The sequence below is a fragment of the Atta colombica genome, unplaced genomic scaffold, assembly GCF_001594045.1.
Source record: "Atta colombica isolate Treedump-2 unplaced genomic scaffold, Acol1.0 scaffold55, whole genome shotgun sequence".
Classification (NCBI taxonomy): Eukaryota; Metazoa; Arthropoda; class Insecta; order Hymenoptera; family Formicidae; genus Atta; species Atta colombica.
The window spans coordinates 2,375,689-2,400,147 of NW_017259545.1; the positions used below are offsets into that span (position 1 = coordinate 2,375,689).

General features: G+C 24.8%; 1 protein-coding gene across 1 annotated transcript in view; it reads right to left on the minus strand.

Annotated features, from left to right (window-relative positions):
• Window positions 1-22,300, minus strand: part of LOC108691940 — a 23,102-nt gene extending 802 nt beyond the window's left edge. The window contains 14 exon segments of the mRNA XM_018199907.1: window positions 8,563-8,837; window positions 8,940-9,310; window positions 9,508-9,589; window positions 10,398-10,557; window positions 10,893-11,076; window positions 11,384-11,821; window positions 17,686-17,876; window positions 18,219-18,502; window positions 18,954-19,432; window positions 19,538-19,652; window positions 19,909-20,062; window positions 20,406-20,586; window positions 20,998-21,465; window positions 21,828-22,300. Coding sequence (XP_018055396.1) covers window positions 8,563-8,837; window positions 8,940-9,310; window positions 9,508-9,589; window positions 10,398-10,557; window positions 10,893-11,076; window positions 11,384-11,821; window positions 17,686-17,876; window positions 18,219-18,502; window positions 18,954-19,432; window positions 19,538-19,652; window positions 19,909-20,062; window positions 20,406-20,586; window positions 20,998-21,465; window positions 21,828-22,300 — 3,855 coding nt within the window.
• Between the last annotated feature and the right edge of the window lie 2,159 nt (window positions 22,301-24,459).

The window sequence follows — 24,459 nt, forward strand, 5'->3', positions numbered from 1 at the left end:
AGGACTCTTTATATTTTTATTCTTTATCTTTCAATAACTATAATAAGATATATTTTTTTAATTTTTTGGCCTATTTCTTAAAACATAAAATATGAGTGTTTAAACATTTTAAACTTATAAAAATATTTTAGAGAAATTAAGCATTTTTAATTAATTTCGTACATTTCGTGAGATAAAATAATTTTTATATGAAATTGTTTTTATTTTTAGAACATTTTTACGAGTATTTAGTTTAGTTAATTTAATTGTGAAAAATTGGTCTCTGAATTTAAAATCAGATGACACATTCTGTCAGCTACCAGCATTGTCACTTCTGTAACTCAAATATAACTCCGCATAACTAAAATCAGAACTCCAGTAGTTTTATTACATTTTAACATAAAATCTAAAAAAAACATCTACATGATATCTTTGAAATGTCTTACGATCCAATTTTGGACAGGATATTGTCTAGGAACAGATTATTAAATTAATATTTATAATAATAAATATATTACATATAGTTGTTGTTTTAAAATAATTTTGTAGAATTCAAAATAATCGAAATATCGTTACGACTATAAATAATATAATATTTTCTTGCTTTTAAATATTGTAAATTTAATTCAAATATTGTATCATAAGAAAATGACTTATTCACTTATTTTATTTTTATAAAACTTTAATTTTTTAAATATAATTCTGATATTTTATACAATTATAATTTTAATTATCCAATTGATAAATTATAATATAATTTATCAATTGGATAATTAAAATTATTGTAAAGATTTATTGGTAATTTATTGTTATTTATTGTTATTTACCTTGATTTTGGTACTTTTTGAAAATGGGAAAAAACCCGATATATTTTCTAGAATTTTAAACATAGGATACCATGCTACATAATTTGTCTCATTAGACAGATAGTAAGTGAGTTGTTCGAAAAAACTGTACTCCAGTTTGTTCCTTAATAGAAAGAAATACGCGTCATCGATGATTTGAGCACGATTGAGTACATGTACATTCATATATTCCGTTGAATTTAAATATCTTGCAAGTTTTTCCCAATTATCGTTGTCGTAATTAATACGATAATATCCTGTCGTATAATAAAACAAACTTCATGATTAAATATGTTGAATAATATGCAAAATTTATGAAATATGGCAGATAGAGATACTATTTTATATGTTAATATTCACCAGCTTGTTGTACATTAATAACGATCCAATCATCTTCTTTAACAGTCAATTCTAAATGTGACATGTTTGGACTCAACCATTCTTTCCTTGTATAATTGGAAGAGTTTTTCGTAACATAAGTCACATGTATCCACATGTTTGTCGGATATGAATTATTATAATAGTCTTTCTGTAATGTTATGATAATCTTGTTTCGAAAAACCTTATCTCGTGTCATCTGTAGTATAGGATAACGTTCTTGCATCGTCCAATGATACAACCTAACTGCCAAGTTTAGGTCGTCATTTGATTCATTTGTGGCTTTTTTAAGAATATTGAAGAAACTATCGATAGTGTTATTCCAAGTATTGTCGGATCTAAGCTGACTAAATTTTATACAGTTTAACTTTAAAAGTTATAACAAATTGCATCCTTTGTGAAAATAAAAATCGGAGCGTAAGTCGAACGTACTGATAGAGTAACAAATAGCGTAAACAAAGTTTCTAAGAGGTAAAAATTAGTAATAAAATGTAAAAAGAAGTGTAAATGCTTCTTTTAAGTTTCATTATCAATTTTCTCCTCCAGAAGTTTCACTTACGCGTCGGTTACTCTTCTCTTGCATTCGATTTATGTTTCGATTTTTATTTTCACCAGAGATTGAAAAATATAATCGCTATTCAAGTACAATTTTTGTACATATATTATACATATATAACTTTATACGACTTTCAACTATTAACAATACTGATTAATACGTTTGATTATGTACACAATGTGAAAATATTGTATTATGTTTATCTTATTACTTACTATATGGATAAATATGTATTGAGACTTGCTTGAAATACAGATAAGGATATTGTTTGTAATAATGTGCGTACAAAATTAGGTGCTATAAGAATTAATATTAATATAATTTGAAACAGTATTTAATATAATTTAATTACAGTTTTTACAAATTTGAAAAATGTCGTTTATTTGCAAAAAAAATGTTTTAAAATTTAATAATGTACATGTATTTTGTTTCACTACAAAAATGTGTGTTATGACAAAACTAATATAAAAAACTTGCTATACAGGGTGAATCAGAGTCGTTGAACTAACTTTTTATCCTATGAGAAAATTATCGATAATTTTATACCTAATTGAATTTTATTATTACGTGTGCAGTCAATTATTTTCTCATAGGGTAAAAAGCTGGTTCAATGATTTTGATTCACCTTGTACACGATTAATTTTCCGCATTATTTTTCTTATTTATGTTTGGAAATTATCGATGGATAATTTTTTAACACTAAAATGTTTCTTGTATTTTAAGTCCCATATTTAGAATAAAATTCATAAACATTCCGTTATTAATTTAGAAATGATAATTTAGAAACGGTCTTATTTACCCGATTGAAAACTTTATTAATTTTTAGTAAATATTTTAATATCGTAATAAATTTTATTAAATTTATATAAATTTGTAAGATATTAAGAAACATTAAAGAAACAATATAAATTATAATAGGATATTAAAAAACAATAAAGTATTAAAATAATATATTAGATTTATTAAATTCAATGTCGAAGTCAACTTACCAACAAAACTCTATTTACATTTGCTCTTACCTTTAACGTAATGGGTTAAAGGGAAAAATGTCGTATTATCAGAAGACGTGTCAATTTTTGATACAAGAGGCATGTCGTAATGATCATTCAAACGAAGAGACTCATGTTGAAACTGTACTGCGAGTAAATCCATCAATTGAGGGTTTATATACTACAATAATAAAAATTTGAATACGTTTAAGTAACTATTTAATTGGATCATATAACATTATGTATTGTTTACAGAAAAATAATTTTTTTACTATTTTTTATTATAATAAAAAATATAATAACATTTCCTAAAACGACTTACAATTTAATGAAAATTGATTGAATTATTTGATAATAACTCATACTCTCTCTCTCTCTCTCTCTCTCTCTCTCTCTCTCTCTCTCTCTCTCTCTCCCTCCTCCCCCTCCCTCCCTCCCTCCCTCTCTCCGGTTTTATGTGTGTGTAATTTCAATTTTAGGGTATATGAGTATTTTCTAACTCAATTTATATTTCAGATCCCATTGAAATTTAAAAAAAATTAAAAATCAATATTTAGTAGTCTTAAAAAATAAGAATAATGTATACGAGTTTTCTATAATCTATCAGTTAGCGTTTTTTTTTGCTAGTAAAAAAATATTTATAAAAAAATAACCTTGTTGAGAAGCTTCATTGCATAAAACGTAGCAATACCCTCGTTTAACCACAAGTAAGACCACTTAGATTGGCTGATCAAATTGCCAAAGAATTGATACACCATTTTATGTGCTACTATACGTGCCAGTTCAAATTTCCGCGCAACAGTATCTAATTTTTCATCATAAAGAACAAGTAATTCCCTAAAATAATAAAGTAGTCAAAGATCTTCTTTTGTTATAAGTAATGAAATTATTTTGATCTGATGTTAAAAAAATCATATTTTTTTTGTATGTGTAGATGATGTAAATATGCATTGTTTTATGTATGCGTTAATACAAGTATTTAAGAAATCATATTTTTTTATTTTTATGTAATTGAATTGATCTAAAGTACAATAACATGAGCATTTCTTTAAATTTTGCAATTCTATGAAATTTAATAAAATAAAATTTTTCTAAAATGAAAATTTTACTTTTTAGTATATATAAATAATACCTATATAGAACGAGTCCCCAACTTTCCAAGCCTTCGTCTTTGAAACCAGGGATTACAACATAACCTATTTGACGTGGAAGCTTTGAGTTCTTAAATACAGTTTTTAAATATGGTTTGAAGTTTTCAACTAGGTCCTGTGCATATTTTATGTCTTTGAGCTGCACATATCGTCTGCACCGCCAGCGCAACATAGAATCAAAACAATTTGAAAGTTCGGACAGTACAATCGCTACTTGATAAGGAGATATTTTATCAGTTGTTTCGAAGTATGTTGTAACCGCGATGTTGTTTCCAAGAGTTTCTGTACGTGTAACGTTAATTTTCGCATTCGATAAAGCTATATAATTTGGTTGATGTGTTATGGAAATGGTAAAATTAGCTCTGAGAGCTGATTTGTCCAAGGATGGAAATATTCGTTGCGCTCCAATCCCTTGGAAATCTGCTGCTACGATTATCCACCTGTCACATTTTAAGTATTTTTACATCACATCTTATGTTTTCAATTATTTCCGGCATATAAGTATTGAAGGAAAATGTTGAAACATGGCTAAAAGGCAATTGGAGAGTGATATGTATGTAGCACATTTTTCATTATATAAATTATTACATCTTTTCTGGTTTTTAATATAACAGATAATAATATTTTATATTATATATTTATGTTATGACACATTTATTATATTTATGTTGCTATTATATATATATATATATGCAAAATAGTACATGTATATTTTATGCAAATAACAATTAACATTTTATTTAGCAAATGTTATTAATTCTTTTAAATTTATACTACTCACTTTTTTTCTCCTATATCATTCTCATAGGGTATTTTGAAGAAGCCTCCTGTGTTATCAGTTATTGTACCAACAAATTTCATGAATAAATGATAAGAATAATATTGACACCCTCGTGTAAAAGTATGATCAACAATAATGAAAGCTGATTTATTATTAAATAAACCATGTATCTTTTCCTGATTCAAATGTAAACTTTCATAATCAAAAAAAATTCTTCCCGTATAATATGCTTTTAGGCCTTTTGTATTCAGTTCTATAAAATTTACTCCATTTGTAAGATAAAAATGCATAATGGATTCACCATAAAAAATAAAATTGCTTTTTGCTCGTTCATTATCAATATATGTTTTTACTTCTCCTGTATAAAAATCTGTATTTATATAATTTTCGTTCGTATATATCGTTAAATTGATATGATAGTGTATTAGTTTCAATAATGTCTCTTCAATTATAGGAATTGGTTCATCTGGTAGAATATTATTTGTAATAGTCCTTGCAACAATGAGACTAACACTTAATAACAATTTTATCAATTCCATGATAACCATCGTTTCAGATATCTAACAATAATTAATGTTTTGTTGTCAGAAGAAAGAAGAATACAAACATTGTCCAATGAGGGAAGTTCATCATTGAAATTTATATACAAAATTTAGCACATTTATTTTCCAAGAACTCCGAAAACACATTAAAAACAATTAGTATATTCGCATTTAGAATTATTTAGAGTATAATCTATTATATTTATCTTTAAACAAACAATAGATTTATTTTTGTCTCTTACCTTACATTGAAATTATATTTTCGAATAAGATATAATTTCTCCTGAAAATTTATGGTTAAAAATTGATCATTATTAACAGAAGTATGTTTGAGAAGTCAACCTTACACGTCGAGAGTTTATCGAACATTAGCGATATTAATAGTTCATAATAAATATTATGAAAATTTCTTTTTGAAATCGTGTAACAGTAATAATAACAATAATACAATTGCGTATAATTGTATAATGTTTACCGATTTAGTCAAATAAATCAATATTATTTGCTAAATCCAAAATAATAATTTTTCTCCAGAAATATGCATCTAATTAAAAAATTTTATTCGTACAATGTACCTATATTTGTAATTTATTAGATTTCTCGATAGAGAAATAAGATAGAGCGAAGCTAGTTATGATCTTCAGTTATTATATATATATATATATATATCTTTTATTCAAATTATCATAAATCTTCAATTATGATATAATAATGAGAATTGCAAACGTTGCGTATTAATCTGATTCAATAATTTAATACTTATATATAAACACATTTCGTAAATAAAAGAAAAATTTTGTTACAATAATTATAAAGTGGCTCTTATCCATGCGGCATATTGAGCAAAAGTTAAAGTTATATTATGAAAGCAATTGTTAATTAAATCTTTATTAAAATTTTATAAACTATGTTCATTATTTCCCAAATTTACAATGCTTTGCACATTATATTCTTTTAGATCATAATATAAAACTAAATGTTGAACCATAATTACTACTATTTCTTCAAATTTCTAATACATTTATCAATAAATGTATTAACGATCATATGTATTAACGATCGATGATATGTACTACTAAAGATTAAAATATTAAAAAGGATTATGTACTAATTGGTAATTAAAATAAAACTAATAATAAAATATAAATGTTTATTGAGATAACAATTTATTTATATATATTTGTAATATTGTTAAATAGTTATTTATTTGGTTTGCAAAAGAAATACTCAAAGTGTCTGCTAACTTCATATATGAAATATCTTTTATTTTGTCTTTTTGTTAGCTTATAAATTGATTCCAAAAATATATTTTCCAACGAAATCGCTCATATAAAATAATTCATGTCGATCTATTTAATTATATAACAAAATATATGTATATGTACATAACATAAATATATATATATATATAATTATATATATAATATTGTTAAATATAGTTATACTTATAACTGTTAACTTTTTGTCTTTAAAAATATCTCGAAGTAGCCAATGTGTTTCTGTATTTGTAATAATCGTAACTCTATTTTTTTATTAATGTAATAAAGATTAAAAGAAGAATGTACTTTTTCTAACAGTGTATATTTCACCTGAAAGTGAAAATATCGATATTCATTAATATATGATTTATTCTTTTTAAGGCATTTTATGCTTCATAGCACATTAAATACATTATTTTTTATCTCATTTCAAGAATTAAAAAAACAATAGGAAAAAGATTGGCAACAATAATTATGAAAAGGAAAAAGGAACTAGCTAGAGTTTATCAATAAAAAATAAACAAAAAATTATAGTTTGGTTTTTATATATATTTAAGCTGATGGCAGAAAGCGAGACGTAACTGTTATAATCGAGGATATAAGAGAAGGCAAAGAAAAATGTATATGTAAATTATGAAAGGCTGCAATTGTTTGTATCAGCAATAATTTCGAAGAAAATTGATTGAATCGTTTAAATTAGGATACGGTATATGTATATTTATAAAATTTACCTTGTCAATTTGTTCTGTAGAATATATATAATTGATAATGTCTGTTATCGCTATAAGCATTTCAATTTTGCTGTAAAAATAAAAGCCAGATATAATTGATTAGTACACATAATAAACTTTTAATTAATGTGTATTTATAAAAATATTGTTACCTGGATATTATTAGAACTATTTTTTCAAAATTGTCTAATATGTAATTGAGTATTAAATCATTCTTCGCATGTTTTGCAATAATAGAATGAAAAACTGTAATGCGATGTTTTAGTTTAGTAAAATATCCCGATATCAACCGATCGATATAGCTAATAATGATAGCATCATTTTCAGAACATGCTAAATATTCTAAACGTTTGTTGTCTAATGCATCTGCAGTTAATACTTTGTTCCAAATAATATTGTTTGCTGACATTATTCCGTTACGATACATCCATTCCTTCCATCCCGGCAAAATTCTAGAATGTGTGTTAATCTGTTTTTCAGACTTTAGATGATTATAAATCATATTTCCTAATGCTACAATCGGATTGGTCTTGCTATAAAATAAAATTAAACATTTATTACATCAATTAATTTTTTTTTGTCATTTTATATTTTGATAAACAATAATAAATTAAAAAATTCTTGATATGTAAAAAAGAACAAATTAAGCGAATAATCACGCACTGCAATTATTGGAGTGTAAGTAACAAATATATATCGATCAATTACATCTTTTACATTACAAACGTTTCAGCTCTATTTTGAGCCATCAATAGTGCAATAGAGAGTTCTGTTAGTGACATTAGAGAGTTCTGAGATTCTAAACTCCAACTGGCACACTACACTTCTAGTTTCAATCTTTATATGTAATCGAATCAATTGAATTAAAATCGACTTAAACCTATTAATGATTGACGCAAACCTTGCTCAATTTCTTTCTTTTTTTTATATTTTGATAATTTGTTCCACATTGAAATTGATTAGAAAAATTCTAATTAAAAAAAATATTATTCATACGGATCTGACTTTTCGTAAAATCGTATTAAATGAGAAATGGCACTAATAGTACAGTCTTCAGACTTCAGAATGCATGCCCATCTTGCGGCTTCTAATCTTAAACTTTTAGTAAATTCATTCTCCTCTATATTGTCTAAATATCCAATGTTCTTCAAAACATTATCTAAGATATTTCGAAAGTGTTCCTAAATATTGATAAATAACATAAATTTTATATTGATTTGTTTTTACAGTAACAAGTGACATAACATTATATATATATATATATGCGTTTAAGAAATACCTTCATGTTTTAATTCCTTTATAATTATATTAATAATTATTAATTGTTGACGAAATTTTCATTACTATTTACCTTAACTTCGGAACTTTGTGGAAATGGGAAAAAACCCGATATCTGTTCTAAAATTTTGAACATAGGATACCACGCTATATAATTTGTCTCTTTTGATAAATAATACGTGAGTGTTTTGAATAGATTGAAATCAAGTTTGTTTGTTGATAAAAAATAATATGCATCATCTATGATTTGAGCACGATTCAAAACTTGTATATTATAATATTCCGTTGAATTTAGATAGTCTCCAAGTTTTTGCCAAATATCGTAGTCATAATTAACACGATAATATCCTGTATATGCACACATTTCATTGTTAAATATGCAATTTGTATGTAAAATTTTATTTACATCATAGATATAAAAGCATAATATATTTATTAATTTATATTCACCAGTTTGTTGTATATTGATAATGATCCAGTCGCTACTATGAACGTAAACAGATAAAAAATTTGGTTTTTCTAGCCATGCATTGTGTAAAACATAAGGATTTCTCTGTGTAATATAAGTTACAGGAATCAACAAATTTTCGGGGCCTTTAACTACATATACTTTAATCTCGTTTAGGAAAGGTGTTCGCTGCACCTCCAACACGGGATAGCGTTCTTGTTTTGCCCACTGAGTAAATATCTTTATTACGTCAATATGTTCTGTATAATTAAAGTGTTCTGTATAATTAAAGTGTTCCCTCATTAGATTTGTTTTTATGATAGCAAAAAACTTTTCGAGAGGAGTGGTCCAAGTATTGACAGATTCAAACGAGCTAAATATAAAAAGTTTAACATTAAAGGCAGATTGCATTATAAATATATATAAAAAATGGCTACTCAATTTATTCATATATTTTATTTCTATGCAATTTTTAATTATAATATCCATTTATTACATGATTATATATCTGATTATAATAAATAATTATATCTGATTATAATAAATAATTATATTACAGTTATTACTTACTAATTTGATATATAATCGGCGATACTTATACGAAATATATCTTCAGGTAGCATTTTATCCAATGAGCGTACAAAGACAGGTGCTACAACAATTATAATCTCTATTATAAAAAGAGTTGAAGTATGTTTAAAATAGTTTAAATACGGTTTTAAATTTTAAAATATAATAAATTTGGTAGAAAAGTATAAAATTCTTAGTATACATATGTATTTTTTATCTTACTTAAAAGTGTCTCATAACATAACAAATTAACATATGTTCGTAATCTTGTAATATAATCAAAAAAGGAATTCGCATGAAAACATATATCGAAAATCTAGAATAAAATTTTTTCACGCAAAGTCTTGTTTTTGAAAAAAGTGATTTTAAATAGTCGCGGAATATAAATTTAATTGATAAATTAGAAATTAAAGCATTAGAATATCTTAGATGACTTTTGTAAAAGGTTTTACTTCAAAGGATAGAATTATATATTCGACAAAACAGACAATATTTGCAACAATTTATAAAGTAATAAGATTCATGTGCGTAAATATCTTGTTTTTATTTTGTACTTTTGACCCAGTACAATAATAAAAACAAACATGAGGAAAAATAAGGATTCACAGTGTGGATCTATCAAGTTAAAACATAATTAAAAGTACATATACTCTCGATAATCGATTCGCTCGAAAACAAAGCTTCCATATGAAAAAATCTTATTCTTATTTTTGATTTATTCTTTTCACATAGAATTATCCCTTTCTCAATTGTACAATAAGTTTAAGAACGTCTTAATTATAAATAAATTATTAATAAATGTAATTATAATTTATTTTGCATATATTTTTTATTTTTATATTAAAATTTTTCATATCAACAATTATTTAACTACATCTTGATTTTCTTACCTTTAATATAATGAGTAAAAGAAAAAATTGAATTAATGTCAGATGGTGTATCAATTTCGTATATAAGAGACATATTATAATAATCATTCAAATTGAGAGACTCATGCTGAAATTTTACATCAAGTAAATCCATCAATTGGAAATAATCTGGTGAGAAGTGCTAGAAGTGACAAAAATTGAATGTAATTAAATTGTTGTTCAACCGCAACTTACAACATTATTCACAATTATTAAATAAAAATGTTTTATTTCTTAAAAAACTATTCTTACTACTAATTTAAAAATTTATTAACAATTTCAAAAATAAATTCCAAATTTATAATAAAAATTATCCATGCATTCAAATTATTTGTCACAAATTTTTATATCCCAGTTATAAATTACTTCAATTTAAGAATACGTTTTATTTCAATATATTTTTATGTTTTAGATTATATTATTAATTAATTTTTTTAATTATGTAATGACATAGAAAGTTTATTTATAGAGGACAACCTGATTGACTGTCTTAATTGCCAAAAATGTAGCAATACCCTCGTTTAACCAAAGATGAAACCATGAAGGTTGGGCTATGAGATTGCCAATGTATTGATGTGCAATTTTACGTGCTATCATAAATGCTACTTCAAATTTCCAAGCAATAAAATCTAATTTTTCATCGTAGAGGATATTAGTCTCTCTAAAAAATAATAAAACAATTTAGTTAAAAGTCTTATTATTATATGTATCGAATTTAATTTTTGTTTAGTATATAAATGATTTCTTTTCAATATACATGTAAGTAATATGAGCTGTAAATATATATTATTCTATACATTCATTAAAATGTTGTATTAAGTTATCTTTTTTCGTTATTTAATATTTAATTAAATATTTTATTTAGAACTAATTTAATTGAATGTTAAATGCACTTAATGTCAATAACATTAAGTACATTTCTTCAAATGAAAAGATTCAAATCTTTTTTCTTTATATGAAAGCATTACCTATAAAGGACAGTTCCCCAACTTTGCATGCCTGAGTCTAAGAAACCCGGAATTACAACATGGATCACTGTTTGTGGATATATTATGTCGTCAAATTCTAATTTTAAATGAAGTGTGGCAAATTGAGCAATTGACTGTAAGAATTCCATGTCTTGTTTTACTTGTTCTCTACACCACATGTTTGAGTTATCTACTTGTTTAAAATCGTGCAATAAAATCATTACATGGTGAGGAGATATTTTAACGGTTGGTTCGAAATGTGTCCAATTCTTTTCATGCTTAACGCTGAACATGTTAGTAACTTTTGTATTCGATAAAGCCCTATAATATTGATCATGCTTTATGGAAATAGTAAAATTGGTCCTAGTATCCGGCTCATCCCAGCACGGAAATATTTGTCGGGCTCCAGCCCCTTGGAAATCAGTTATGAATAACCATCTGTAACATATTTTAACAATATAAATTTTTTAACTTTCAATCATCGTCGGCATATGAGTATCAAGAAAATACAATATATACTTGGCGCAAGATAGAGTAACGGCATTGTAATTAAAGCGTAATAAGATTTTTATTAAAAATTTATTTATTTTATATTCTAAAAGTCAAAGTAAAAAGTACACTTTTTACTAGAAATCTTATATATTATAACGCGTTAATTACATCAGTTGTCTTATATGTTTGTTATATTTATTAAGAGACACTATACTGTGTCAACAAATATATAAGGTAACTAATGATAACAGCAGTAATTAACGCTGTATAAGATTTCTGCGCCGTTATTCTCAGCTTTTTTATGTTTGTTAGTAGTATTTATGTATTTACAAAATGTTAATGATATAAATTTAGATTATTATGCAAATTAACTGTAAATATAAAATAACTGTAAATATAAAATATTTCTTTTGTAAATTTAAAAGTAGCACTATTAATGTTTCTTAAATAAATTTTATATAGAAAATATACTTAAATTTATTAGATTTATGCTACTCACGACTTTTTGTTTTTATCGTTTATGTAAGATCTCTTAATAATCCCTCCTTTATCATCAGTTATACTCCCGAGAAATTTCATAGTTACTCGATAAGTATTGATGCCTCGTAGGAAAGGATAATCAAAAATAATTTCGATAGTTTCGCTTTTTTTGTGTATTTTGTGCATTATAGGAACAATCTCATGGTACGTATCATTGGCAAAATAACGAATTTTTGTCGCCAATGTATTTATTGCCATATTTTTTGCATGTAGACGTAATATACGTTTTCCATAAATATCTTCAAAAAGTATAGTAGATTCACCATAGAAAATAAAATTGCCTTTTTTTAATTGTTTATAAATAATTTTTTCAAAAAATTCATAAAAATTACTACTATAAAACACCGTTTCAAACATATATTCATTTTTGTAGTCATTTTCGTTTCTAAATATTATTAAGGTGACGTTATAGGCTATTGGTTTTATTGTTTTAAATTGATGATTAAAAGGTTTGTCCAATTCGGTATTGTTAGTAAACGTTACTGAGATGAATATTAGGTTAATGCCTAACAATATTTTTAATTCCATCATTCTCATTTCCAGTATCTGTAACAACATTTTTTATTAGGAGGAAGGAAAGTAAGAAGAGCTGAATGGAGTCTCCGCTATTGTAAAGTTACATTGAATACAATAGAAAAGATACAAAATCAATGTAATTTCGTTAAAAAAGATCTGTATGAAAAAACTTTAATAATTTGTTTAATATATATTTATATAAATTGTATTAACGTAATATGATGGAATTTCATCGTATTTTTTCAAGACTTAATGACTATTATGATGTAATTGTAATTTTACGATATTCTTTCAGTTACTTCTACATTATTGAATTATGTCTTTTTAATTTGTATTTGATTTTAATTAATAAATCTTAGAATAATTTTTAAATAATTGGATACATTTCTAGTTTAAATTATATAATTTTGCTATATCATCTTATTAAAAACATTTTTGATAAATGATATCTATCAATAAAGCATTTTTATTTTTAATACAAATGTAATAAAATATTTTGAATTTTTACAATTAAAAGAAATTATCGTAACATTTTATTATAATATATGATATTTCAGTAATAATTTATTGTATTATATAATATTCTCTATTAAACAATAAATATTCGAATCCATTCTTTTAAAGTTATTACAATATTATTTCATTTACTATATATACATACTTTTATGTCTTGTAACCTGTAACTATTATATTGTGTATTAAAGACTTAAAAAAAATTCATATTTGATATATATATTTCCTTTTGTAAATTAGTGTTTATTTTTTGTTGATTTGTTTGAAACAAATAAATTTCACGTATAAAGTATTAGAAATTAACTGGTTCGATTAAAGATTATGAATTGAATGCATAAGTACAGTATGTATTTCGAAAAATTATATAGAGCATGATATAAGCGGTATTAAATATTTCTTTCCTTTTTCTAACTTCATATATATCAATAATAATATAGATTAAATACAATTATTTCAAATTGTTATTAACTTTTTGTTTGGTGTTCAATGATTCTTTTGTTGTAAAATTATTTCTAAATGATACAATACACATTTATAGAATTTATGACACAACTATGACACATAAATAAATATACGCCTAAAATCTAATTAAGAATAAATAATATAATTTATAAATGCAGATATCCGCGCGTCAACATAATATTAATGGAAGGAGAATATTAATTAAAAGCTGTATTAAGTTTCTTTCAACCAAATTACAAATGCGCGAAAATAAAAAAAGCTTTTATTAGTTTGTGTTGGCCTGTTCATCTTTATTTAAATTTATATTTTTTAAAAGCAAATGAATTTCTAGTCTATTTAAAGTCTATTTAAAAAAATAATTTCTTTTCAAAATATATTTATTCTTTCAGAATTAAAAAGTGAAAAATTGAAAGAAATAGTGCTGCATTTGTACTTTTGCATTATTTAAAATATATTTAGTTATATATATATATATTTAGTTTATATATTTATCTTTAAAAAGAAGAACTAAAAAGAGGACTAAAGATGTTTCTTATCCGTTACCTTTTATTTTAAAATTGCATGCTTAACTGTTTTTGGTAGAAATTTATCGTTAATAGCTGACCGTTATTAATAAGAGACATATGTTTCCTTTAATCAGTTTATTTGTTGAGTGTTTACTGAATACTGACGGTAACATCAATAACTCGTAATAAATATATGATATCGTGAAAATAATCTGTAAGGTTATATGTATCTTCAATAATATAATAACTAACTGTATGTATCGTGTAACAGATTACTGGTATAGTCAAATCAATGTTGTTTTTGTGTCTCTAATTGATAAGATTTTAAAAAAAAATTCGATTAAAAAGTTCTGTGTTCCACATTCAGCATTTTTATTCCTTATAATAAATAATTTTCTCGTAGAATATATATATGTATATATGTATATATGTATTGTAATTTAACAGTTGTAATTATTTTCGTGTTTTATTTATACATATTGGGTTGTCCGAAAAGTTTAAAAGATTTAAATTTAATAAATGAAATTAAAAATTAAAATCTGCGTTTCAATTTTCCTTCAAAATCGGCACGAACTTTCCGAACAATCCAATATATGTATGCGCGTACATTATATAGATTAAAATATATGATAAATGTATTAAGCTTTTTTTTCTTTTCGCTTTTCTTTTTGAAAGTAATTCGACAACATGTTTGTTAAATAAAGAAATTGTGGAAACCTAAGTCATTAATTACATTAAATAAAAATAAGAACTTGGTTTATCAATTTATTGAATTTTGATTAATCTAAGGATTTTACAGTTAAATAGCTCTCATTATATAAATACATGATCCTTTGATACAATCATGTCTCTCTTGATGTGCACAGTGGTAGATGAATGATAAATTATTTATTTTTTGTCGTAAATATAAATAATATAGATACAATTTTTTGTAAATGTGAATTTATCATCATTATTATTAATTATTATTTATGGAATTTTATATATAAATACATAGCAATAGCCTAAGGTTTCTCAAGTTTGCAGTAGAGCGTGGAATATCGATGACATTGGCATAGTCAAAGTCTCACTAGAAATGCTTTGACGGACTAATTAGAAAATAGAATTTTACAAATTGACCAATTAAAAAACGCTTGAAAACGTTTGTAGTGTCGCGTTGACTGTATCCAATTATCATTTAGATCAGATCTGTGCAATTTGAGCTCCGGAGCCAAAACACAAAACTGTTGATACAAAAAATCTGAATAAAATTTCGGAGACTGTAAAGTGTCGATACACACCTAAATGACACTTATCAACAGTCTTTACAGTCTCCGAGATCTTATTCACATTGAATTTCTTTACGTCGGTGGCTTTGCATTTTGGCTCCGGAGTTCAAATTGGACAGGCCTGATTTAGATCATAGATGTTGGAAGTCATGAATGAAAAAACTTAGTTACAATTGTTTTTATTTTTTATATAATTTCAAAACTCATGTACTAATTATATTATAAGCCAAGAACATTATTAAATCAGATTATTAAATCAGATATTATTAAAGACTGATCGTGAAATCAGATATTATTAAAAACTGACCGTGAAAATAATTATTATATTAATAAACAAAATATAATTGAAAATAAGTAACATATAAAACTTTATTTACACATATACACATATACACATTTACACATATACACTATACATATCTATATATGTCTATACATGTAAACATATACAAATAATTATACATTTAATATGAAAACTCTCATAAAAAACTCTGAAAATAACTAATATTTCTCGATTTTTAACAATCATATTTGAACTTTCATCAGTATATATAGAAAATTTTTAAAAGAGAAACACCTTCTACAAAGCTTATCTAAAACAGAAAATATAAAACAGAAATTCATTATCATTAAATAGAAAAATAAAACAGAAATTCATTATTATTACATAATTTAGTCTTTTAAAATATTATTTTCTTCATGGAAAAAGAAAGAATGTAAGAGATATAAACATAGAATATCTCTTATACATTTAATTATATATAGCGATAGATACGTATTTATTATATAGAATTTAATATTTATGAAAATATAAATTCTAAATTAATTAATACAGAAATATGACGCAAAAATCGTACTAAAAAAAGTTAACGTCACTTTTAATTAACATTAATTTTAATTTATGTATAATTTTGATACGCGAATTTTTTTTTCTTTAGAATTTCGAAATACGCGATAAAACTTATCTAATAATTGCTATAATTTACTTACTTAGTACATATTAATTCATTCAACTCGATGATATCAATATAATCAAAATTCATCGAAAATTCAAGTGATTTTGATTTTCTTGAATTCTCAAGAAAACAATCTAATATATTTTTCGTTTCAGACAAGTGATCATCTATCTCGTATTTTACATTCGAAATTAGATGTCTTTGTTTATTTTTCACGTAATCGTTTATCTAAATCAAATTATATTAATATTAACTAACAATTTTATTTAACTAATAATTTGCATTTTATATGATAAAACAAAATAATGATTTAAATTTAATATATTAATATATACATTTTTAATATATTATTAATTAATATAAGATAAGACAAGACATATATGTAGGGATAAAGATAAACTTAACAATAAAAAACTAAAAAATGAACGCAGTACTTATATTTAAAATATTTTACCATTGTAAATTGTTTTTCAGTGTATATATGTTTAATAATACGCCTTATTATATCCAAAAAGTTGAGTTTTCTATAAGAAAAAAATTTATAACTAATTGTACAACATGGATTTTTATAATATATACTGTAGTATATATTGATAAAAAAAATATCATTACCTGGGTTTTACTGCTTCAAAATTTGTAAGTATGGTAGAAAGCATATCATCATTGTTTGCATGATATGCAATAACAGAAAAAAAAATATTATTGTAATTATTGTCTGATATTTCGCTCTTCGATCTTATTATTTTCAAATAATCCTTAATTACAGCTGGTTGCTTAACGCAAGGCAAATATTCTAACATTACATTATCAGACAGTTTACTGTACAAATTATTATACATATTATACCAAGTATTAGTAATGTTTGTTGTCATTAAACCTCCACAGGCTATCCACTTTTTCAATAAAACTCTACAATATAAAAAAAAAAATAAAAATCTGTTATAAAAATTCTATTCTATTAAAATTATTGTCTTGATTGAATAACAAATACAGCGTCATAAAATGTAACAATCAGAATCATGTTTAAACAATAAATTATGTTTAGTAACCTGTGTTTAGTCATGAGAGTCATATAGTTTTGTAATTCTTTGTAAGCTGTTTTTCTACAAGTTTCATCACCAAAGAAACATGCCCATTCCGCAGCTTCGTCTCTCAAAGATATCATATGAATGTTATCGTCAACTCGATTGACGTATCCAATCTTTTTAAGAAGATTGTACATGATATTTCGCATGTGTTCCTAAAAATATTTAAATAATAATGAATTTAATGTATCAATTTTTGTTGTTTATATACATGTAGAAGCGTCTTTTAAGCTTATGTGTGAATATCGTTTATTAAATATTTTATTTTATAAATGAATATAATGTTGTTCCAAGATTTACGAATCTGATTGCGCTATATATATGTATGTGTATGTATGTATATATATATATATATATATATATATATATATGTATGTATGTATGTATGTATACACAGCATTTAAAAAATTAATAAAAATGTTTAAAAACTATTATTTTTCAATATTATGTATGTTAAATATAATATGTGATACTTCTTCATCACAAAAATCTGTTACCTTGATAGATGCAGCTTCCGGATGTGAAAATATATTTGAGTGATTTAATATGTTTCTAAAAATGTTAAACATAGGATACCATGCTATATAATCTGTTTCTTGCGATAGGTACATTGTAAGTTCTTTAAACATATCAAAATCGAGTTGTTTCATTATCAAAAAATAATATGCGTCGTCGATGATTTGCGCACGATTTACAACATGTATCTTATTATATTTATTCGAATTTAGATAGCTTGCAAGTCTTAGCCAATTTTCCTTATCGTACATGACACGATAATATCCTATAAATAAATAAATAAAAAATTTTAATTGATTATTAAATTCTTTTAATTTATCAAAAAATATGTCTGAAAATTATGTATTTCTTTCTTTAACCAAAATAATACCAAAAATTGCACATATAATTCAAAAATTTCAAAGTAAATTAATATTATAGAACATGTAATTTCATGTAATATTTTAATGAGTACAGTTTTTAAAAATTAAACGTAAAAATTAACTCTGCAAATTTAAATAGAACTGAATAATGATTAAATTGTATATAAAATTTAATGTATTTCACTTTGCTTGCAACAATTAATCATATATCAATTTTATATATTATACATATAATATAATGAGACATATTATATATTTTGAGCATTAAGAAATAAAAGATACAAATGAAATTAGGAATGTTCAACTTAAATGTGATACAGAAATAAAAGCGAAATAAATTCATTGAATATTCACCAAGTTGTTGTAAGTTGACTATAATCCAATCATTCACATTAATTGATGGTAAGTGTATAAAAAACTGTTCAGAGGTTATCCATTCTTGGAAGAAAGGTGTAATGTTAAAATTAAGATTCGTTTCCGTAGTGTAGGTCACAGGTATCCACCATTCATTCCGTTTAGACATATTGCGCATTTCTGCCCATATTACTGTGCGACCATCACGATAATTTCGTGTCACTTTTAATATAGGATATTGATTTTGTGTTACCCAAAAGTCCATTATTTTTTTTATGTCTATTTTTTTAAATTTATTTGTATGATTAGATTCATTCAGAGCAGTTTGCATAACAGCCCATAAATTATCGGCAGATGTTGATTCAACAAACACATTGCCCATACAGCATAGTAAGTTGCAGCAACATTGGTACAACGTTTCCAATATCGTTGCAATATTACTGGAATGCAATTCTTCGATATTGCCGATATGATCTACCCTGAATTGAATTTAAAAATTTTGATATTGTTAATAGTAAACAATAGATTTCATTGAAAGAACTTATACTTTATACTTATCCTATACATTTTTAGATAATACTTACTGATTGTTTAAAAAATTGCAGATACTCTTTCGAAATATTTCGTCGGAAATTATATGATATAACATACGTAATAAAACGAACGCTACAATGATATACGATTAATTCTTTAAATGTTTACAATAAATTTGTCTTATTGTCTATATATATATGTATATATATATACATACACATATATACTTCGAATATGCATAATTTAATTTGAAAAAATTAACTTATATTATTAAATTAACTTATATATATTATATATTTTTTCTTTTAGCATAATTAAAATGAATTGTAGATAAATATAATGAATAATTCTATTGTAGATAATTATTCTTATTTGTGACATTGATGATCAGGTCGTAAATTGTTTAATTACTTATTTTTACCTTTATTGTAACGGAAAAGAGAAAATAATTTGATGTCATAAGATTTTTTAATTTGAAATACAACAGGTGGCACATTAGTGACAGATTCCAAATGAAGAGATTCACATCGAGTCCGAACTACGAATAAATCCATCATTCGAAGATCTGTGAAAATCTAGAGACAAACATTTTAATGTAATTAAATGAATGTTTGATTGAAAATAATTGGATTTTCGAATTAGCAATTTATTAAAACGAATATTGGAAAAATTTCTTGGAAGCTTTTATTATATTATTCATTTGTTAAAATGTCGATTTTATGCGTGTTGGCTGATTGCTTACTCATAATTTAAATTTTATAAGAACAGTTGCACAATGTGTTCTATTTTTAATGAATAAGCTTATAAAAATTGAAAAACTTTCCATATTATAATATCAACAAGCATTTTTCTTTTAACTGCATAAACAAAGCCAATGTTTAATAGCGTGAATAATACAATACATATGAAGAAAACAACCTTGTCGACGACATGCGTTCCCAAAAATGTTGCAATGCCCTCATTTATCCATATGTCAGACCAATAAGATAAGGTAATTTTATTAAGAAATTGATTTGCTACTTTACGTGCTACTAAGGCTGCAACTTCTGTCTTGCGCTGAATAGAATTCCATTCATTAATATAGCTAATAGCTTTTTGACTAAAAAACAATTAATAAAGTAAATACTTTGTTTACATTAATTGTCTAATTAATTTATCAAAACCTCTTCTTTAGTATATTCTTAAATTTTTTTTTCGAAAAAAAATTATAAAAAAGTATAATAATGTTTTTTAAGATTTTCGCGAGTATTTATCTCAAAGATACCAAAGAATTTACGGATTATTACAGTGCCATGATCTGTATTATAGATCTGTATTATAGATATATTGATAAAGTGATATATCAGTGCGCTCCTCATCCTGATGAAGTGAACAGCAAGGTTCACGAAATGTTGGCATTAGCAATGGATCATGACACGGAGATAATCAGCAAGGATAATCCTCCGGCATCTTATAAAAAAGTACAATTTATTCTTGTATATAAAATATATATATATATACAACATATTACCTATAAAAAACGATTCCCCAATTTGACAAGCCGTCATCTCGATAGTACGGAATTGCTACATAATTCGTTTGTGGTATATCATTCAACGTATCATTCTGAAAATATTTATCTTTCAAATATATAGTAGTAGTTTCAGCAACGTCCAAAGCAAAATACAGCTGTCTTGCTCTTTTTAAATCTTTGTACCACAGCGGAACGTATGTTTTCTTAGTATAAAGCGTGTCCAAATCGGCCACTATAATTGCGATAAGATAGGGGTGCATTGCAGGAGTAGTTTGAAAATTTGCCCTCATCGTATGAGCTTTAATATTCTTTCTGTTTGTTACTGGCATATTTGATAAAGCAGTATAAGTTTTAGGATAATCAACGGTGATGTTAAATGTGGCCTTAAACATTAAATCATTTATAACTGGAAATACATATTGCACTCCGACAATACTCTGAAAGTTACCTGCTGAGTAAATCCACCTATCATTTTAACAATATATTTTATTAATAAATTTGGCATACAAATATTTAGATAAAGTAATAACATTAAAACAACTATAGGTCAAACTAGATTTTAGTACTATGTATAATTATATACTAATTGTTATAAAATAAAATAAAATACAAACACCTTTGTGACCTCTATTAGATTATTCTGTGCACAAAAGTAATTTCGAATTATTAAACATATAACGGAAATCGGAATGTTACAAGTTAGTTATATTAATTTTTCAAAAACACTTGCAAAGCTAATATAGATCTCGTTAAATGATATAATTGCATTGAACGGTGTTTATATACACAGCATAACATATATTCTTAATATTTTAATGTGTACTCACTTAAAATTCCGTTCACCATCTTTATATGAAGTTATGATAAAGCCATCAGCATTTTCGCGATCACTTATAGTACCATTGTATTTCAATTTGAACATATAAGTCCCAATCGTTATCAAATCATTAAAATAAAAGGTACAAATAAAAAATTCATAATGACAAGAATAAGTTGATGATTTATAAATTCTTTTTGATATTTCGTGAATTAATGTAGCCTGTTTATTTAGGTCTACAAATATTGAATGCAAATTTATTTCCTGCGTAGGATGACGTACAATAATGTTAATGTTGGATTCGCCATGGAAAGTATAATTTTCGACAATCATAGGAAGTGTTAGTTTGATCTCATAATGCAATGCTATTATATTGTGTGATAGATAATCAAACTGATTATCTTCCGAATTTTTGTCGGTAACAATAGCTGTCGTAACGAAAAATATTAAATTGCTTTTTAGTAACAACTTTAAGAATGTCATGCCGTTTATCATTATGTACATCTGTAAGTATATTTTTTCCGTTAAAAAAACCAAGATATTAAGTACAAGATTAGTTTAAATAAATCTTTATTTTTGTATTTAAAAAGAGGAAAAGGAAATAATTCGAATAAAATTTTATCTACAATGCATTTTCATGCATTTTAATTTAAAGCATATAAACGGTAATGTAAAAGAATTATATATGGAATGTCTGATAAAAATCATATATATTTTCTCTATTTCTTTTATATATATATTCGAAATGATATATTTAAATATTATTTCCTTTATATTATACCTCTTTTATATTAAACTTACGTACCGATAAGAATCAATTCCGAGTATCAAGGCAACGAATTTTATCAACGTGGCTGATCTTGAAATATGTAATTTAATTGTTCTTGTCGTTTTGAGAGGACACTAAACAATAATATAATGCCAGCACCAGCGCACCAGCAACACTTGATGTTATCAGAAGTTGTATAATCATGATAGTATGTAAATAAATTTTAACCTATATAAAAGTAGCTACTTTTTTACGTAAAAATTACCCAAGTTGTTTTTGTTGCACTTCAATTAAATTAAATCACTATAATTGACAATATATGGTATATTATTCATTGTTTCATTATTGATATTTGAGAACATCAATGGATATGAAGCTAATCATTTTCTGAAGAATATAATAGAAACCAAATAAATGTCAAATAAAACAAGCAAATAGCTAATTATGTAACAGTATTACTAAAAAATAAAAGTTTAATTTAATATCACTTTTTTATTGCGATTCATAAGAAATAGTTTTTAAAAAAGGAAGAAAATATGTCCAAAAAAAGAAATGAAATATCAGTTTTACAACAATTCATTTGCTCGCCGCTGAAATACAAAAACAGTAGTGATTATTCCTAGATTAAGAAAGTAGAAAATGACCTGGTTGATAAATTAGATTGTTATATAGTAACAGTATTTGGACGATATAAATTTTTTCCATAAAATAGAATTAACATTTTTATGATACTTAAATGATACTTAAATTTTCTAGATATTAAGTTAGAATGCAAATATTCGAGAAATGAAACCAAATTGGATGCTATTGGATGCTAAATTGTTACATTTTAAACTAGGTAGTACAATATAAATTTTAAATATTAATGAATACATTTTTTTCTATTTTTTATAAAGAAACTTTTATTAAATAACATCAATAATTCGTATAATTAACATTCTATATACATTGTTATTTATTAATCCATGACAATCTAGTATAAATTAACATTAACGAATAAATAAATAAATAAATAAATAAATAGGTAACAATAATTATCACAATCGATGTTCTTTTATGAAATTCTTTAGCGCAGAGTAATGAAAACTGACGAAATAGATGTATAGTATAACGAGGCACAAAGTTTTTTTCTTCTAGAATTATCATGGACGTTTATTATAATATAGGTATATTCTCTTTAGTTTCCTTTTCTGCAGCTTCCTACAATTTTCTTTAAAGATTTGCGTCATTTATTTATTATGTCAAATGCAAACAATGTAAGAAAATGCAGCTAAAAAGAACAGACCTTGTTTATAGCCTTTTTTTACTGAACATCATTTTCCGATGCGCTTGCTAAATCGCTCGGAACAATATAGAGATTGGAATGCGTTCACAATACCCGTAAAGTTATCGTCAGATTATCAATATATTTGTAAGAAATATCAATATTCTTTTTAATATGATATTAATAATTAATAAATTTCACAACTGTGTCTATTTAAGTATACATTGTCGTTTTAGTGCACTGTTAACATTTCAGTCTGTAACAACTATATTCGCATATAACGTAGAATTCTTATCGTTTGGATACCTAAAACCCGTGTCATAATGAAGATTGCAAATTGAAGAGTAGAATTCAACCAATCAGAACAAAACAGATTAAAATTAAAATTAATTATCTGACTGGTTGAAATAATATCTAATTCGCAATCCTCAATCTCCAATGCGTAGTGTGACATGGGCTTAAGGATGTTTCACGATCGGCAATCCATATCATACTTGGAAACCGATCATTTCGTTGCATGAATTTCAAGTGCCTTCAATATTTTTTTTATATAATTAATATTGAAATGTAAATTTAAAATTACTTGTTATTTTTGAGCAATATGAATTT